Raw genomic sequence first — 13,003 nt, 5'->3', positions numbered from 1 at the left:
CTGACTCCAACAAGGTGTTTTCACACAGAGAACTCCCACTCCCTTAAAAATCTTCTCTCTTGGAAAATCCAAGTAGATCAGCAGTTTCTGAAATACTCAAACTAGTAGAGTCACCCTTCTTCCCCATTCTGATACTCCCCATTTCAATTCCATTCACTTTTATTCATATAGCACCAAACCACAACAACAGTTGCCTAAAAGCTGTAAGATAAAGACCCTGCAATGTGACAGAAAAACCTCAACAATCAGACGACACCTAAGAGGAAGTACTTTGGCGACAATGGGAAGGAAAAACTTCCATTTAACAGGAAAAATCCTCCAGGAGAACCAAGCTCAGGGAGGGGAGGGAGACAAAAGACATGCTGTGGAAGAAAACCAGAGATGAATAATAACCCATAATTAAATGCATGGTGTATGAATATATATTGAGTGAATAGGGGTGAGAGAACACTTTTAATTCAGCTAGTTGTCTTGACCATGTCCACATAACTGAATGCATGGAGTTGCTAGCAGATATATGTGTTATTGAGCAGTATACCTAACAAAGTATCCACTGGGTGTACACCAGAAAATGCTGTTGACAGTCAGAAAAAGTTCATTTGATCACATTTTAAGGACTAAAAGTTTTCAATCAGACTTTGAAGAATATTTGAAAAAAAAAAAAAAACTTAAAAAACTTTATCGACCAGCAAACCGGTGAAAAGTTTGGTGGATGTACGTGCAATTAAAGTGGAGAGTACAAGCAAAAAATGAGAGAACATACTTTAAATGTAGCCCAGCTTTAAATTCTTCAGGTTTTACTGCATTTGTTGGTAAAAAAAAAAAAAAATCATTTTGAAACCTCCCAGTTAAGTCCAGCTAGTTTAAATTATTTTGCTAGTTTGTTTGGCAAATTTTCTACTACTACTACTTATTAGTACTTGGGTGTTTGCAAAGTATGCAAAAGATATTTACAAAGTGAAGTGAAACAAACTAAATATGTCTTTTCCTTGTACTCTGAAAGAAGAAGCAAAACAACTTCTTAAATCTTAAATTTTTATCTATAGAAGTCACTGAATAAAAGAAAATCAGGAAAACTTTGCGATGATCAGCAGATCCACCTGGATCGCTTTATTTATTTTTTCTTTTACATCACCATTTTCATCATCATCATCATCATTATTTTTCTTTATTTTCCAGATGATTTTTTTTTCAATTTGTATTACTATCACTTTAATCATGGAAATCTGTTAAATCATTGCACAATTTGTTCTCAAAATGTACACATACAGTAGCGTATTTGAATGACCATTTTCAATGTTTCATATTTACTTTTAAAACTAGTTCAAATGAAGTCAAGAAGGAACAGAACATGTACATACATATATCCAATACATACCTAAAGAAAATAAATAGTTATTGTAAAAAATAAAAAATACAACTGAAAAAAATACACACATTTTACAAATTGATCCCCAGGCTCCCACCCCTGTAGGTTTATCATACAGATATATATTTTTTTAACGACACCTCATATCATCTTCACTACCAAAAAAATGTTTTTAGGTCATTGTCATTTGTTTGACATGCATCGTAAACACAGAGGCTAAAGGTTTTGTTTCCTGGGCTTCCACGGGCTCGCCCCGACCTCATCCGGCCTCTCTCTGATCTCACCCCCACGCCCCCAGAAAGCGCTCTAAATTTCGGTTATGGCTTCTGTGTGCAATAAAATGACCGGCTTCTGTCCATCCTTCTTTTTCTTCTTCTTTTCTCCCTTTGAGTTGCTGTTTTGTCTCTCTGTTGCCTCTGCCATCATCAGGATTACCCAAGACCCTGAGCTGATGATTACAAGTCACAAACCTCGTAAAGACACCGTGGACGCTGACTGAGGATTTCGCGTTGGAGTCTGGCTTTATACTCTAAACTTAGGTACCACTTTCTAGATAGACATAGTTTCGAAATGGCTTAGAGGTTTTAATAAATGGCATTATTTCCATGTAAAACATTAATATTTATAACAATGTACAGGACACTAATGAGATACTGAATTATTAAGTGAAAGGTGAACTTTTTGGTGCAAGTTCCTGAAAAATAGATTTTTCCGGTGCATATTCGCCTCTAGAATAACCCTCCTTTCCTTTTTAATTCAGTCTTACAGTCACTAGAAAGATTATATTTGGTTAGAGGAACCGTTCACCTAAAAATCAAGCTTTCCACCGTCCAGAATGTTTGGGTGTGAGTTGCTCAGTTTTGGAGATATTGCCTGTCGATATGTGTGGCTTCTCTTGAATATAGCTGAAATTGATAAAACTCAACAAAGATCGAGTGCTACGTAGAAACTATTTTATTTGCCCAGTCTACATCCACCAATCAGAGGTACGTGTAGCTATCGAACATTACAGCTCTGTTGAGACGAGGCCCTAATGTTTGTTATATATTCTGACACGCTGTCACTAGCAGAGGCTCTACTGTAGGTCGAGGTATAAAATGATTCTACACCAGTCTCTATAAGTGGATGTCTGTATGTAAGTAAGTAGAGACCAGATTTTTGCTACAAGAAGCTTTCTGGTTTCCATTTGCATTCAGAGTTACATTGTTAATCACATTTGAGCAGGTTTGCCTGCATGCAGATAAACAGTCTTGGCCCAGATATCTGTAGGCTACATAAAAACTTGCTGTTGCCCCAAAATGCTAAATTAGCAGACCGACCGATAAGTGCCCAGATTGCATTTGCTCCTTTCTTTTGTTCCACACTTATAGATTATATTAAAAATAAGTAAATCTCATACTGAAGCAGAGATTGTATCACTTCTTTTCCAAACTTTAAAAAGGTTCCTACCAAAACCACAATGCTGTTGCGGAACTGTTTCCACAGTCTGAGTGGAACCCCACTGAAAGTAAAAAACAAATATCACTGGAGTGTCCTTTTAACATCAATAAAGCCAAAACTTATAAAAACCTATTAACATCTTTTTTAGAAAGTGGTACCAGCGGTAACTTAATTGACTTCCTGCCATTGACATCATGAGATCATGAACACAATGCTTCTATGGCCTTGCTACACACTGTCCCATGCAACTCTGTGCCTTTGATCTCTATAATGGACTCCCTTCAAAAGAGATTACTCAGCTTATCGGCTTTCAAGGCCCCAATAGACAAGCCGTGAGGAGGGTCCCTCTGATGTGGTCGGAGCTAAATGGTGGTCTGAATTCAGACGGATTTTACTACACCACCGCAACCAACCCCTGACAGGACCATAGAAGCCAACAAAGAGCCACAATGGCTGACACTAGACACCAGCCAGCCCTTTAGTACAAAGGAGAACACCGGTGTAGTTTATGACACGTTTATGTCCACCTAGCCATTTCCCCTCCAAGTCGTCACTCAGTTTTAACACCCTCTCGGTCCTCTCCAGACTTTACGGTGAGGTTACTTTCTGTACCGGCCCTCGTTATAAAACACCTGTTGTTGAGCAGAAGTTGTAAGGCGACACATTTACTTGTTTTCAAACTGTAAGACAATAAATGGCAGCAAGTGTTATTTTTTTCTGTAGGTAGGAAAATGAGCCCTGATATTGCCAACTCTGCTAACTTTACGTGGACAGGAATGAAGAAAGGAGAGACCTACACAGCGCAACGGCACCGACTCTAACCGACACCGGTGTTGTCCTTTTCGCATCCTTCGCACTGAGAGAGGAAGAGTTGAGAAGGTAGTGAGAGACAGAGGGAGAAAACAGCGTATCCGTTTCAACCTTCGCAGTCTTCGCAAATACATTCATACATTCTTGATTTCCCCCTTATTTCTTTTCTTCTGTTATTGCAGAATGGTCAGACTGAAAGATTTATTTAAAGTTAAATGGTTATATTCATTGCTTCTTTCTCCGTGGATGAGCGAGAGGGTCCTCTAGTCACAATCCTGTCAGCGCCCTGGGGGGAGAGAAACAACATTACTGCCACGTCACTGCTTCTGTGGCCTCAATTCAACTCAGCTCAAAGCCCCACCAACCAACCAAACCAAGCACTTTAAAATTCCCAAACTGCAACAAACAAATACATAAAACAAAGACTTCAAAAAAAGGGAGAGTTTGGACACATGTGCAAGCTATCTCTGAAGCTTAGAGGAAATGTTTGTGTCATGAAACGAATGAAACCAGACTGTTTAATTAATAAGTCGGAGGGTTCTCACCTCAGCCACTCAACAGGAGTACGTCCTCACTGAGGCAGATTCACCCCGGGCACCAGAGCTGGCTGTGTTGGAAACCGAGACACAGAGGGGGGTTATTATTATAACTGCAAAGTCTTTTAAACAGCACTGACCTTCCAGAGGCATTCCTATTAAGAGGAGGAATGAGGCAAAATAGTCTTCCTCTGTACTTTGAAGCGTCTGCTCCTTGTTATTGCCAGTTCCTCCACTGAAGGCAACACAAAATTCCACTGGCAAATTAATAGCAGAGTAGCATGAAAACAACCAACTGCCGCCTGTGCATTAGCAGCATCTTATATAACATCCGGTGTATTCTGGCTGCAGAAAAATCTTTCAGCTCAAGGCTCATTTCCAAGAATTACAAATGTAAACACACGGCTCATTTATTAAGAGGTCTACGGTACCATTTCACCTGGGCCGACCTTGCACTGTTACCCCACTACAACCAAAGTTTTGCCCCAGTTTTTCAAATGCTCTTCATAAGGTCCTCACTCTGCTCTTCCCTCACACTGACCTTTTAAGGCAGACACCCTCCCTTCATGTTTCTTCCTGTTAAAAGGAAGTTTTAAGAAGGGTCTCCAGACCTCAAGGAGGACTTATTAGGTTTAAATGTAAGGATATGACCTTGCTATGTGTGGTTCCCTGAGATTACAAATGCAAGAATCTGGTGCTTTATAATAACCATCATTAATAAAAGTAAATTGAGCTTTGGTTTAACATCGTTAACAATGATGGATAATTAATAATGCTTACTAATTGGGTTTGTAAACAACTGCCTGGAAGTGGTTACGGTAAACCTTTAACTGATGTTTATAATACTTATTTTAAACTGTGGTTTGTTTCACTCACTGCTTTGTTTTGACTTTTATCTTCATATTTACCAGCTGTTTGGTGAGGTTTTTGAAAAGAAAATTGCATTTTGAGTACAACATTTGAGTCTGGAGTGAGATTGGTCTCCCTGTCGTCTTCCTATAAACCTCCAAATAGAAATCACCTTGTGTGAATCGCTGAGATTCCAGGAGCTTTGACTAAACTGCAGTAATTGGCTGCCAGGAAATGAGAACATTAAGTGTTTCGTCCTCTAAATGGTGACGCGACTCGAGGGCTGAAAAGAGCTGAACGAATCCGGAGGTGAGAGCAAATGTTTCAGAGGTCACGGGGTCATACTCACCTTCACTCTGAACCTTCCTCAGGGTAACGGAGGGTGTAGAGATGGCTGAGGCACGGAAGTTAGCAGGCAGGGTCTCGGCAGAGTCAGAGGTCACGCCCCGCAGGTCTTTCTCCCTAAACATCTTCCTCCAGGAGGGAGAGCGGGTGAATGTCTTAGTCCCATCCTGTCAGCGAGACACATGTCGTGAGCCTTAAGATGGATCCTCATGCAAACAACCTTTGTATTCTTCATGGGTATTTTGTTTTCTTTTTTTAAAGACATATTAGCATGCTCACCTCATCGGGCCGTCTCTCAGTTCCCATGGAGATGAGGGAGTTGTACTCTTGCTCCAGGAGCTGTCTGGCCTGCAGGATAGAGGTGATGGAGAGCTTGGAGATTGATGCATTTTCAGATCAGGGCTGCTCTGCTATGCTGGCATACATTAATTCTTTGAACATGATACCTATTTTATAACAATACTGTGGATTCTCATTCGATTTTCAGTGCAACAGGAACAACCTCTGCACTTAACTCCTGACGTGTCATTTTAGACATTTTTAGACATAACAGACGTAATTCTATTTGAGACGGAGAGGCTGAGAAGATCTTTTTAAAGACAGTTATTATATTACTAATTTTCTTATATATGTTTAACTAAGTGTGCAATGGTGCACCTAATTACATACGCCCTTTTTGCATACATTTCTGCAATAGCAAGAGGAATTTTGGATACAGCTACACCCAAAACCTTTGCTACAGGTACGATAGCATAACTGGGATTGCTTTGAATGTGTGTCATCATGGCAAAATGTGGCCCTACAGACTCGTACAATCGCAGTTTAGAGTACTTTGGCTTGTGTTTTGCGATGACACAACTCACACACATATATAAACATGCTGGCATTCAGGCTCATCTTCAGCAGTCAACACTACTTTTTCAATGAACACTCGGTCCACATGGGTCGTACCACACCCAAACTTGAGCTTTTTTTTTCATTTTGATCTCAACTCCAAACTTGTAAATGTTTTGGGACTGTATCTTGGAGATGTGTGACATCATTGTGTTGACTACGTCTGTCCACTGACTTCCAGATAGAAAGATAAACACCAGTCAAAGTACTCAAAACTGCCTTTGCAGTAGTTCCCACTATTACAGCTGGGGAAAGGCATTTTTGCTTGGTTTTTAGGAATTTGTTGCCATATAAATAGAAATTCATCCATTATCACAAACACTTCAGGGTCACAGCAGGCCTGGAGCCTACACTGGGTGTCATAGGGTGAGAGGTGGGGTACGCACTGGACAGGTCGCCTGCCCATCATAGAGATACGGTGAACCATTTCTAACAGTGGCCAACTTTTTGGCTAATTAGCCTAAATTACATGCCTTTAGACTGGAGGAAGAGCCTGAAACACCTGAAAGGAAAGCACACGGGCACAGAGCGAATATACAAATTCCACACAGTCCCAGCTGGACCCAGAATCTTCCTTCTGTGATGCAACAGTGTTAACAATTCTGCCACTGTGCTGCCTGTTGTATAACTCAGATTAGGGTTAGGGTAAATACCACAGAACTGGCTAAACTTGTTCTGTCTAAAAATGGCAAATTATCAAAATCTAAAAAAGTTTATAGGGATCTTAAAGTGCAAAATATCTGATAAATTGTCTTGGACGTAGGAACAGACTTTGATGCAAAGACATTTCTCTTGATGTGCATCGACAATGAATTCACTACCTGTGTGTTCTGATTGGGGATCTGCAGCAGCAGGGCCAGGTCAGTGTAGTCAAATGTGTCGTCTAAAGCCAGCAGAGCCCCGTGGACGCCGCTCTCCCGGAGGTTGTCGGCGTACTCCTTCAGACCGATGCTCTGCACCCAGCACATCACACGCTCATTGGACCATACCATCACATCTAGGAAGAGAAAGGGAGGAGGTGAAAGGAAGGGAGGAGAGGCATTCATCTGCAAACAGAAAGCTGTCTGCACACTATTTTTAAATCTTTATTAAAACTGAAGTCACCTCCTTTAGTTTAATTTGGATACATAAACACATGCAGGGCTGCTCAGATTTATTAACCGTCTTCTGTAAGGGTCAGCGATCAGAGGAAATAATGAAACATTTGACTAACTGATTTATTTTCTGCACATGGACAACACAGGTCAGGCCTATCATCAGACAAACCCAGATTCGCTAATTTCCTCATCTGCATGATTCCTCTGGGGAGAAGCCAAGATGAACTGACTGTAAATGCACAACATGTGTTTTTCAAGGCGCAGCAGTGGGAGTGCGAGAGATTTGGGTTTGTTTAATGACCGAACGTGTTGACATTTATGTAATCATTATCCAGCCAAGCTAGAAGGTTGTGGCTTATAATCTCTTCTAGGTATGACGAGGAGGGGGGAAAAACAATGGGTGGTCTAAACACAGGAATTCCCAGGAACGTGAGAAATCAAAGAAAATAACCATTATTAAGGGTTTTTTTGTTTCACTTTTTTTTTTTTTTTTACATGCCAGCGCTGATGCAAGAAAGTATTTTTATAGTTTACTTGTAAAGACTTTCCTTTTTTACATCTGCTTACTTTAAAGAGATTTGACAAAAGTTAAAAGCAGTACAGCAGCTTTCCCTGCTAAAATTCTAAACCCCCCAAACTTGTGAAGAATGGAAAGGTTTAGTCATTAAAAACTGTTTTCTAAATGTTTTAGCTTCTCAAATAGTGCATCATTTTACGGAGATTACATAATCTTATTACTCCTTTATGCAGATGATAAATTCTTATTAGTCTGGAAACCGTCCGCAGAGATGTTAGGCAGTTTGGTAAAAGGGTGCTGGCAGTGTAGACTGATGGCAGGTCAGAAACAAACATAATGTCACACTGAAACAGGGTGAAGCAGCCAAATCTGAGAAAATAATTCAGACAGAAGAAAGCTATAACTTGAACTGATCAGCCACCTATACAACATGGTGATATGACACTTAAAACAGATAAAATATCCAGGGTACCAGTGCTTGTTGCTATTTCTCTGTTTCAGACAGTAAATTGTGTGGGGTTTTGCTCTTTGCTGGGTTAACAAATACTAGAATTAAAAAAACAACAACAATTAAAAATATATACTGATCAGTATCAATATAAATATAAGGTATGAATCTTTACCTCTGCCACTGCATTTTATGTTGTTGGTTTGTTCTTTATCAGAACAACTCAAAAGATTTTGCACAGATATGCATAACAGTTTTTAGCAGAGGTGTGGTTTGACCCTGCTTCGAAGTTATCAAGATGGGAACCAAAGAATGCTTGAAAAGCTTCTTTACCCATGCAAGACATGGCACAATTGCATTTTGCATCATAACTTTACAAATACATCAAATTGAGCTTCATGTATGGTCTCGTTAGTCTCAATAAAATATCACAAACTTATCTGAATCCAGAGATTCGATTAGCGGATGCAGGTGATTTTCAGCCTTTGTAGAGCCATGTGGCTCGTGTTTATTTAAAACTGTATAAGGAGCTAAGATTCAAGTTCACACATAAACTCCGAATTACACTTTGATAATCCAGGTTGGAAGCGGCCTTTTCTGACACGTAAGCCAAACAGGAGATGGTACCAGTCAGACTTGTTCTCTGCTCAGGGACAGCATGTAGGAGGCTGTGAAAAGATGTATTCATGGTATTCACATCAGCTTGTTACGGCTGTGATAAGATTGATGTTCTATTGATGTTTGGTAGAAGTTTAAATGTTTACGACACCACCAGATTAGTGCGAGTTTCTATTCGAAGCTGTATTTAACCAAGACTGCTAGTTATTAGTTTGTGCTTGGTCCAGTTTGGTTACGATGAGCTCCAGAAACACACAGGATTTCTGCCTTTCCACAAGAAAAAATGCTTTGCTTCTTAAACTTGAGCTTTGCACGGCACATGAAATAGCACAGGCAATAAAAACCGCGGTCTAACAGATCAACAAGGTGATGGTAAAAATGCAATAAAATTAATAGTCAAATAAAACAAATAACCTGCAGTTAGTAGTCACTAAGGTATGCTTTACACAGCACAAAAGCACCACATGAATAAACGAATTAGCTGCTTCTACTGGCTCGGAGAACTGTACAATACCATCCCTCCACTGGGGCGTGAAAGGTGAGATAATGGCAGAGAAACAAGGGGTCACCTTTGTTATGGTGGGCGCTCTCCTCTCTCCTCCTCTCCAGCTCCTTGCGATCGTAATTTAGACGCTTCAGGCACATGATGCCGTAATGCAAGCTGACCCTGGGAGAGGGCAAAGAGCCAGAGGGTCAGGGGTTCAAGCAGGTTAACCGAGGAGGGCGTGTTTCCACTCTCACATGTGCTCAGAAAGCATTAACAACCCAGCACCTCTGACCCTTTCACTCCTTCAAAAGAGAACTCAGAGAAGGCCTGGAGACACACAACTGAGCTGTCAGAGTGCCATAACCATTGTCTTTTAACACCTTCAAAATTCCCTTGTCACATGCACACAAAGGTAGGAGAGTAAGAGTTTTGTAAACACGAGACGTGACAAAAGAGCATGAGTTATGAAGCCGAGCTCTACCTGTGGAAGCTGTCCACCATCTTGAGCTGTCCTCGCAGCTCTTTCTTGGTCAGGTGGTCCAGCATGCGAGCATCCACCAGGGACTCCATGAAATAGCTCCGATACTGCGGCAAGCCCAGGCTGGGCAGCCACTCGTTGCCCACCCACTCATGATTCATATCGCCATAGGCCAGTATCTGGAGGGGACAACCACAGATGAGCAACACTGATTCACGCTCGGCCTCGTATCTGATGGCGCTGCAAATGACTCACTGCTGTTAGAGATGAAATGAGTGACAAATACGCAGCATGTTGCGCGAACTTTTTTTCAAAAAGGCGCAGCTGATCCCTTACCTGATCCCAGCTGAATTCTTTCAGCTCCTGCAGAGAGAAGAGAAGAGGAAGACGAAGAGAGACAGAGCCAGAGAGAGTGATGTGGAGGTGGTGAGGGAGAGGGGTGCGGAGGTGAAGAGCAAGGTGGACGAATGGATAGATAGTGAAGGAGCAGCAGAGGAGGAAGCAGCAACAGCAGCAGCGGGAAAAGAGGACAAAAGGGAGGAACAGTGTGTTAGTGAACGGGTAATTAGTTGGAAGCAGTTCACACTGAAACGGCAACAACAGGGAGAGAAGAAGATGCTCAACACTATGGCCTGGGCCCACAGAGAGACAGAAGTACAAAAAAGAAGTACAAGGAGAGAGAGGAGAAGGGAGGGGAGAGACTCATCAACGTGATTCAGACCGGACGAGACGCTCAACATTATTCAAAATAAAATAACCATGACCATAAAAGGGCAGTTTGTCAGACAGAGACAGGACGGCTGGGGCACTAACCGGGGGCTTGGTGGCGGCGTTCAGAGACTCCATCTCTGCGTGGGTCATCCACACGTTACTGGTAGACTGCAGTTATGTGAACAAAAGAAGCGAAGCAGTGAGATAAAAGATTACAAAAAATACACACACACCACACTTCACTGCCTGTCTACAGCAATGAGTCAACACTCGAACATTTTCGCGATGCCAAAACAGCCACATCAAAAGATGTCAGCCAACCACAACAGAAGACTCATTGCCATGGTGATTTCCACGAACAAGAGGTTCGATGGGCTTATGTGAACCGATAACTAATGAATCTGCTCAGCCTGTTGGGCAAAATTGCACGATTGATCATCTTCCGCATTTCACCGTATCATTAATATGATTTCTACTGTAAATAGAGAGGAAGCCAAATGCAGAAAAGGGAAAGCCAAGAAAAACCAAAATCTGCCATTTGTTAAAAGCTCCAAAGCAGACGCCTTAAAGAAGATGGCTTTCAGCTATTTTTCACTTTATCTTGCTTGAGGAAGCGGAGGAAAAAACAGTGCCACAAATGCATGTGCGTGCAGCACTTTTACTACATTTTTCAACATCTGGTTTGTCTTTGTTGCCGAGGGAGAGGGCAAAGTTTTTGTTGCCAATGTTTTCCAGATGACAAAGGTGAACCCCGTCACTCCCAGCAGAGCCTATTTCCATTCATATCTTTATCATTTTGGACATTTATCACGTGTAGAATAGGCTTCATGTTTGTTAGCATTCATTTTTATCTGCATCTGTTTTCTTTCTTTCTCTTTCTAATCCTACATCCTACATGTCATGTGCCCCAACAGGCTATTTCTATTACATCATTCCTTATTAATATCATATATTCCAAGTCACATTTTAATTTTATGACTAGCAACTGTGACATTTGGCGCTAATTATGTGGCCTTCACAGAGACTATAATCTGATAATTTGTGCCAGTCTCTAAACAACAAACATCTGGCTCAACATTTACCTCAGACTTTAAATATGGATGCGGCAAGGGGCTACTCTGAGCAAAAAGTCTATACTCAGCAGAAAGATAGATATCCGTCCCAAATGAATACATAAATCGACATATGAAGGCGTTTAAGGTCTTAGTGTGCTCCGATTAAAGGCTTCTTTACCTTTAATTCTAGGGGGAAGCTGTCTAGACTGGGATCTTTTTATCATGAGAAAATATTCATTCTTTAAGGTAAATGAGAGTTTTAAAATAGGGCTTATAATTTTGGAGGTCCCCCCCTTTAGCCTCTAGGAGCAGGGACCCCCTACAAGATCGAACATTTTCCAATGACCCACTCATAATCCTAGATATTAGGCACATACATCTGCAGTTTCATAAGCCATTGGACCTAATTGGATTCGAAAACCCACAGCCTAAACGACTCCCATCTGTAGATATTACCAAGTTTTATGGAAGTTCTGCAAAAATGAACAAAATCCAATCTATTTATCCGTCATGCTGGGCGAAAAAGTCTAATTCTCGGGAGAAGCAGGAGGCATAAGTAATTTCACCTCTCACACTACCGTTCATGTTCCTGCTGTATATTTCTTTTGCTTTTCATTTACACGTTCATTCATTGTTTGGTTACATTTAGGTGACCAACATCACTCGAATATGTTTGATCACCGTTTGGGTTAAAGCGCAAAGTTGCGGCTTCGTGAAGCTCTGTTTTCTTGGTTACCATGGTGATGTACTTACTCTGTAAACATATGTGGTGCAGACATGAAACATATTTTGAAATGAAATACGTCCGTTTCAAAGCTGTGCTGACGGCATGGAAAAAAGGGCTTGGGTTTTTGTGACTATTTCATATAATGCCATGAGGTAGATATGCATTTTTTATGTACCAGAGCATTTTATAATTTATAGCTAATAATTTTGTGCTCCCCTTGGCTATGGACTTGTTAAATGTATGTGCAGTTTCAGAGTCTCACAGAGCGAGTGCTGGCTGGGGCAGACGGGCTGGTGAGGGACACCATCTCCTGGATGGCCAGCCGCAGTTTGAGGCGGTGCAGCGGGTTGCTGATGCCGATCTCCCTCTGGATCTCCGTGTCGGACAGGTTGGCCATGATCGCGCCGCTCTTCACGTTGGCACGGCATGCGGCGACGTACCAAGCTGGCATTCCCACCCACAGCTAGAAGGAGGCAAGGAGTGGATTAAATCAAGATGAAAGTTTCATTTAGATCTCAGTTCTATGATCACCTACCTCTAACCACGACACAACAGTAGGTCCATCCCAAGATGCAAAAGGAAGTCCTTGGCGACATGCTTCTTCCAGCAGCTCATGCCTGAT

The 13,003-nt window shown here is 41.4% G+C and overlaps 1 protein-coding gene across 2 annotated transcripts in view; it reads right to left on the bottom strand.

Annotated features, from left to right (window-relative positions):
- Positions 1-1,086: 1,086 nt before the first annotated feature.
- Positions 1,087-13,003, bottom strand: part of ppfia3 (PTPRF interacting protein alpha 3) — a 35,480-nt gene continuing 23,563 nt past the window's right edge. The window contains exons 21-31 of one of the 2 annotated variants that reach the window (XM_085404659.1): positions 12,917-12,998; positions 12,644-12,844; positions 10,702-10,767; positions 10,225-10,251; positions 9,892-10,067; positions 9,493-9,590; positions 7,065-7,240; positions 5,629-5,697; positions 5,354-5,516; positions 4,165-4,226; positions 1,087-3,905 (exon numbers count right to left, since the gene is read on the bottom strand). In XM_085404659.1, the coding sequence (XP_085260785.1) occupies positions 4,174-4,226; positions 5,354-5,516; positions 5,629-5,697; positions 7,065-7,240; positions 9,493-9,590; positions 9,892-10,067; positions 10,225-10,251; positions 10,702-10,767; positions 12,644-12,844; positions 12,917-12,998 (1,111 nt within the window). In that variant the 3' untranslated portion in view covers positions 1,087-3,905; positions 4,165-4,173. Of the gene's footprint in view, positions 3,906-4,164; positions 4,227-5,353; positions 5,517-5,628; positions 5,698-7,064; positions 7,241-9,492; positions 9,591-9,891; positions 10,068-10,224; positions 10,521-10,701; positions 10,768-12,643; positions 12,845-12,916; positions 12,999-13,003 lie in introns of those variants that run through there. The other variant, XM_085404661.1, reaches the window with a different exon arrangement.

The sequence above is a fragment of the Rhamphochromis longiceps genome, linkage group LG4 (assembly GCF_057381845.1).
Source record: "Rhamphochromis longiceps isolate RC_006_pf linkage group LG4, R_longiceps_female_GT1.1, whole genome shotgun sequence".
Taxonomy (NCBI): Eukaryota; Metazoa; Chordata; class Actinopteri; order Cichliformes; family Cichlidae; genus Rhamphochromis; species Rhamphochromis longiceps.
This window is presented reverse-complemented; position numbering and strand designations above follow the sequence as displayed.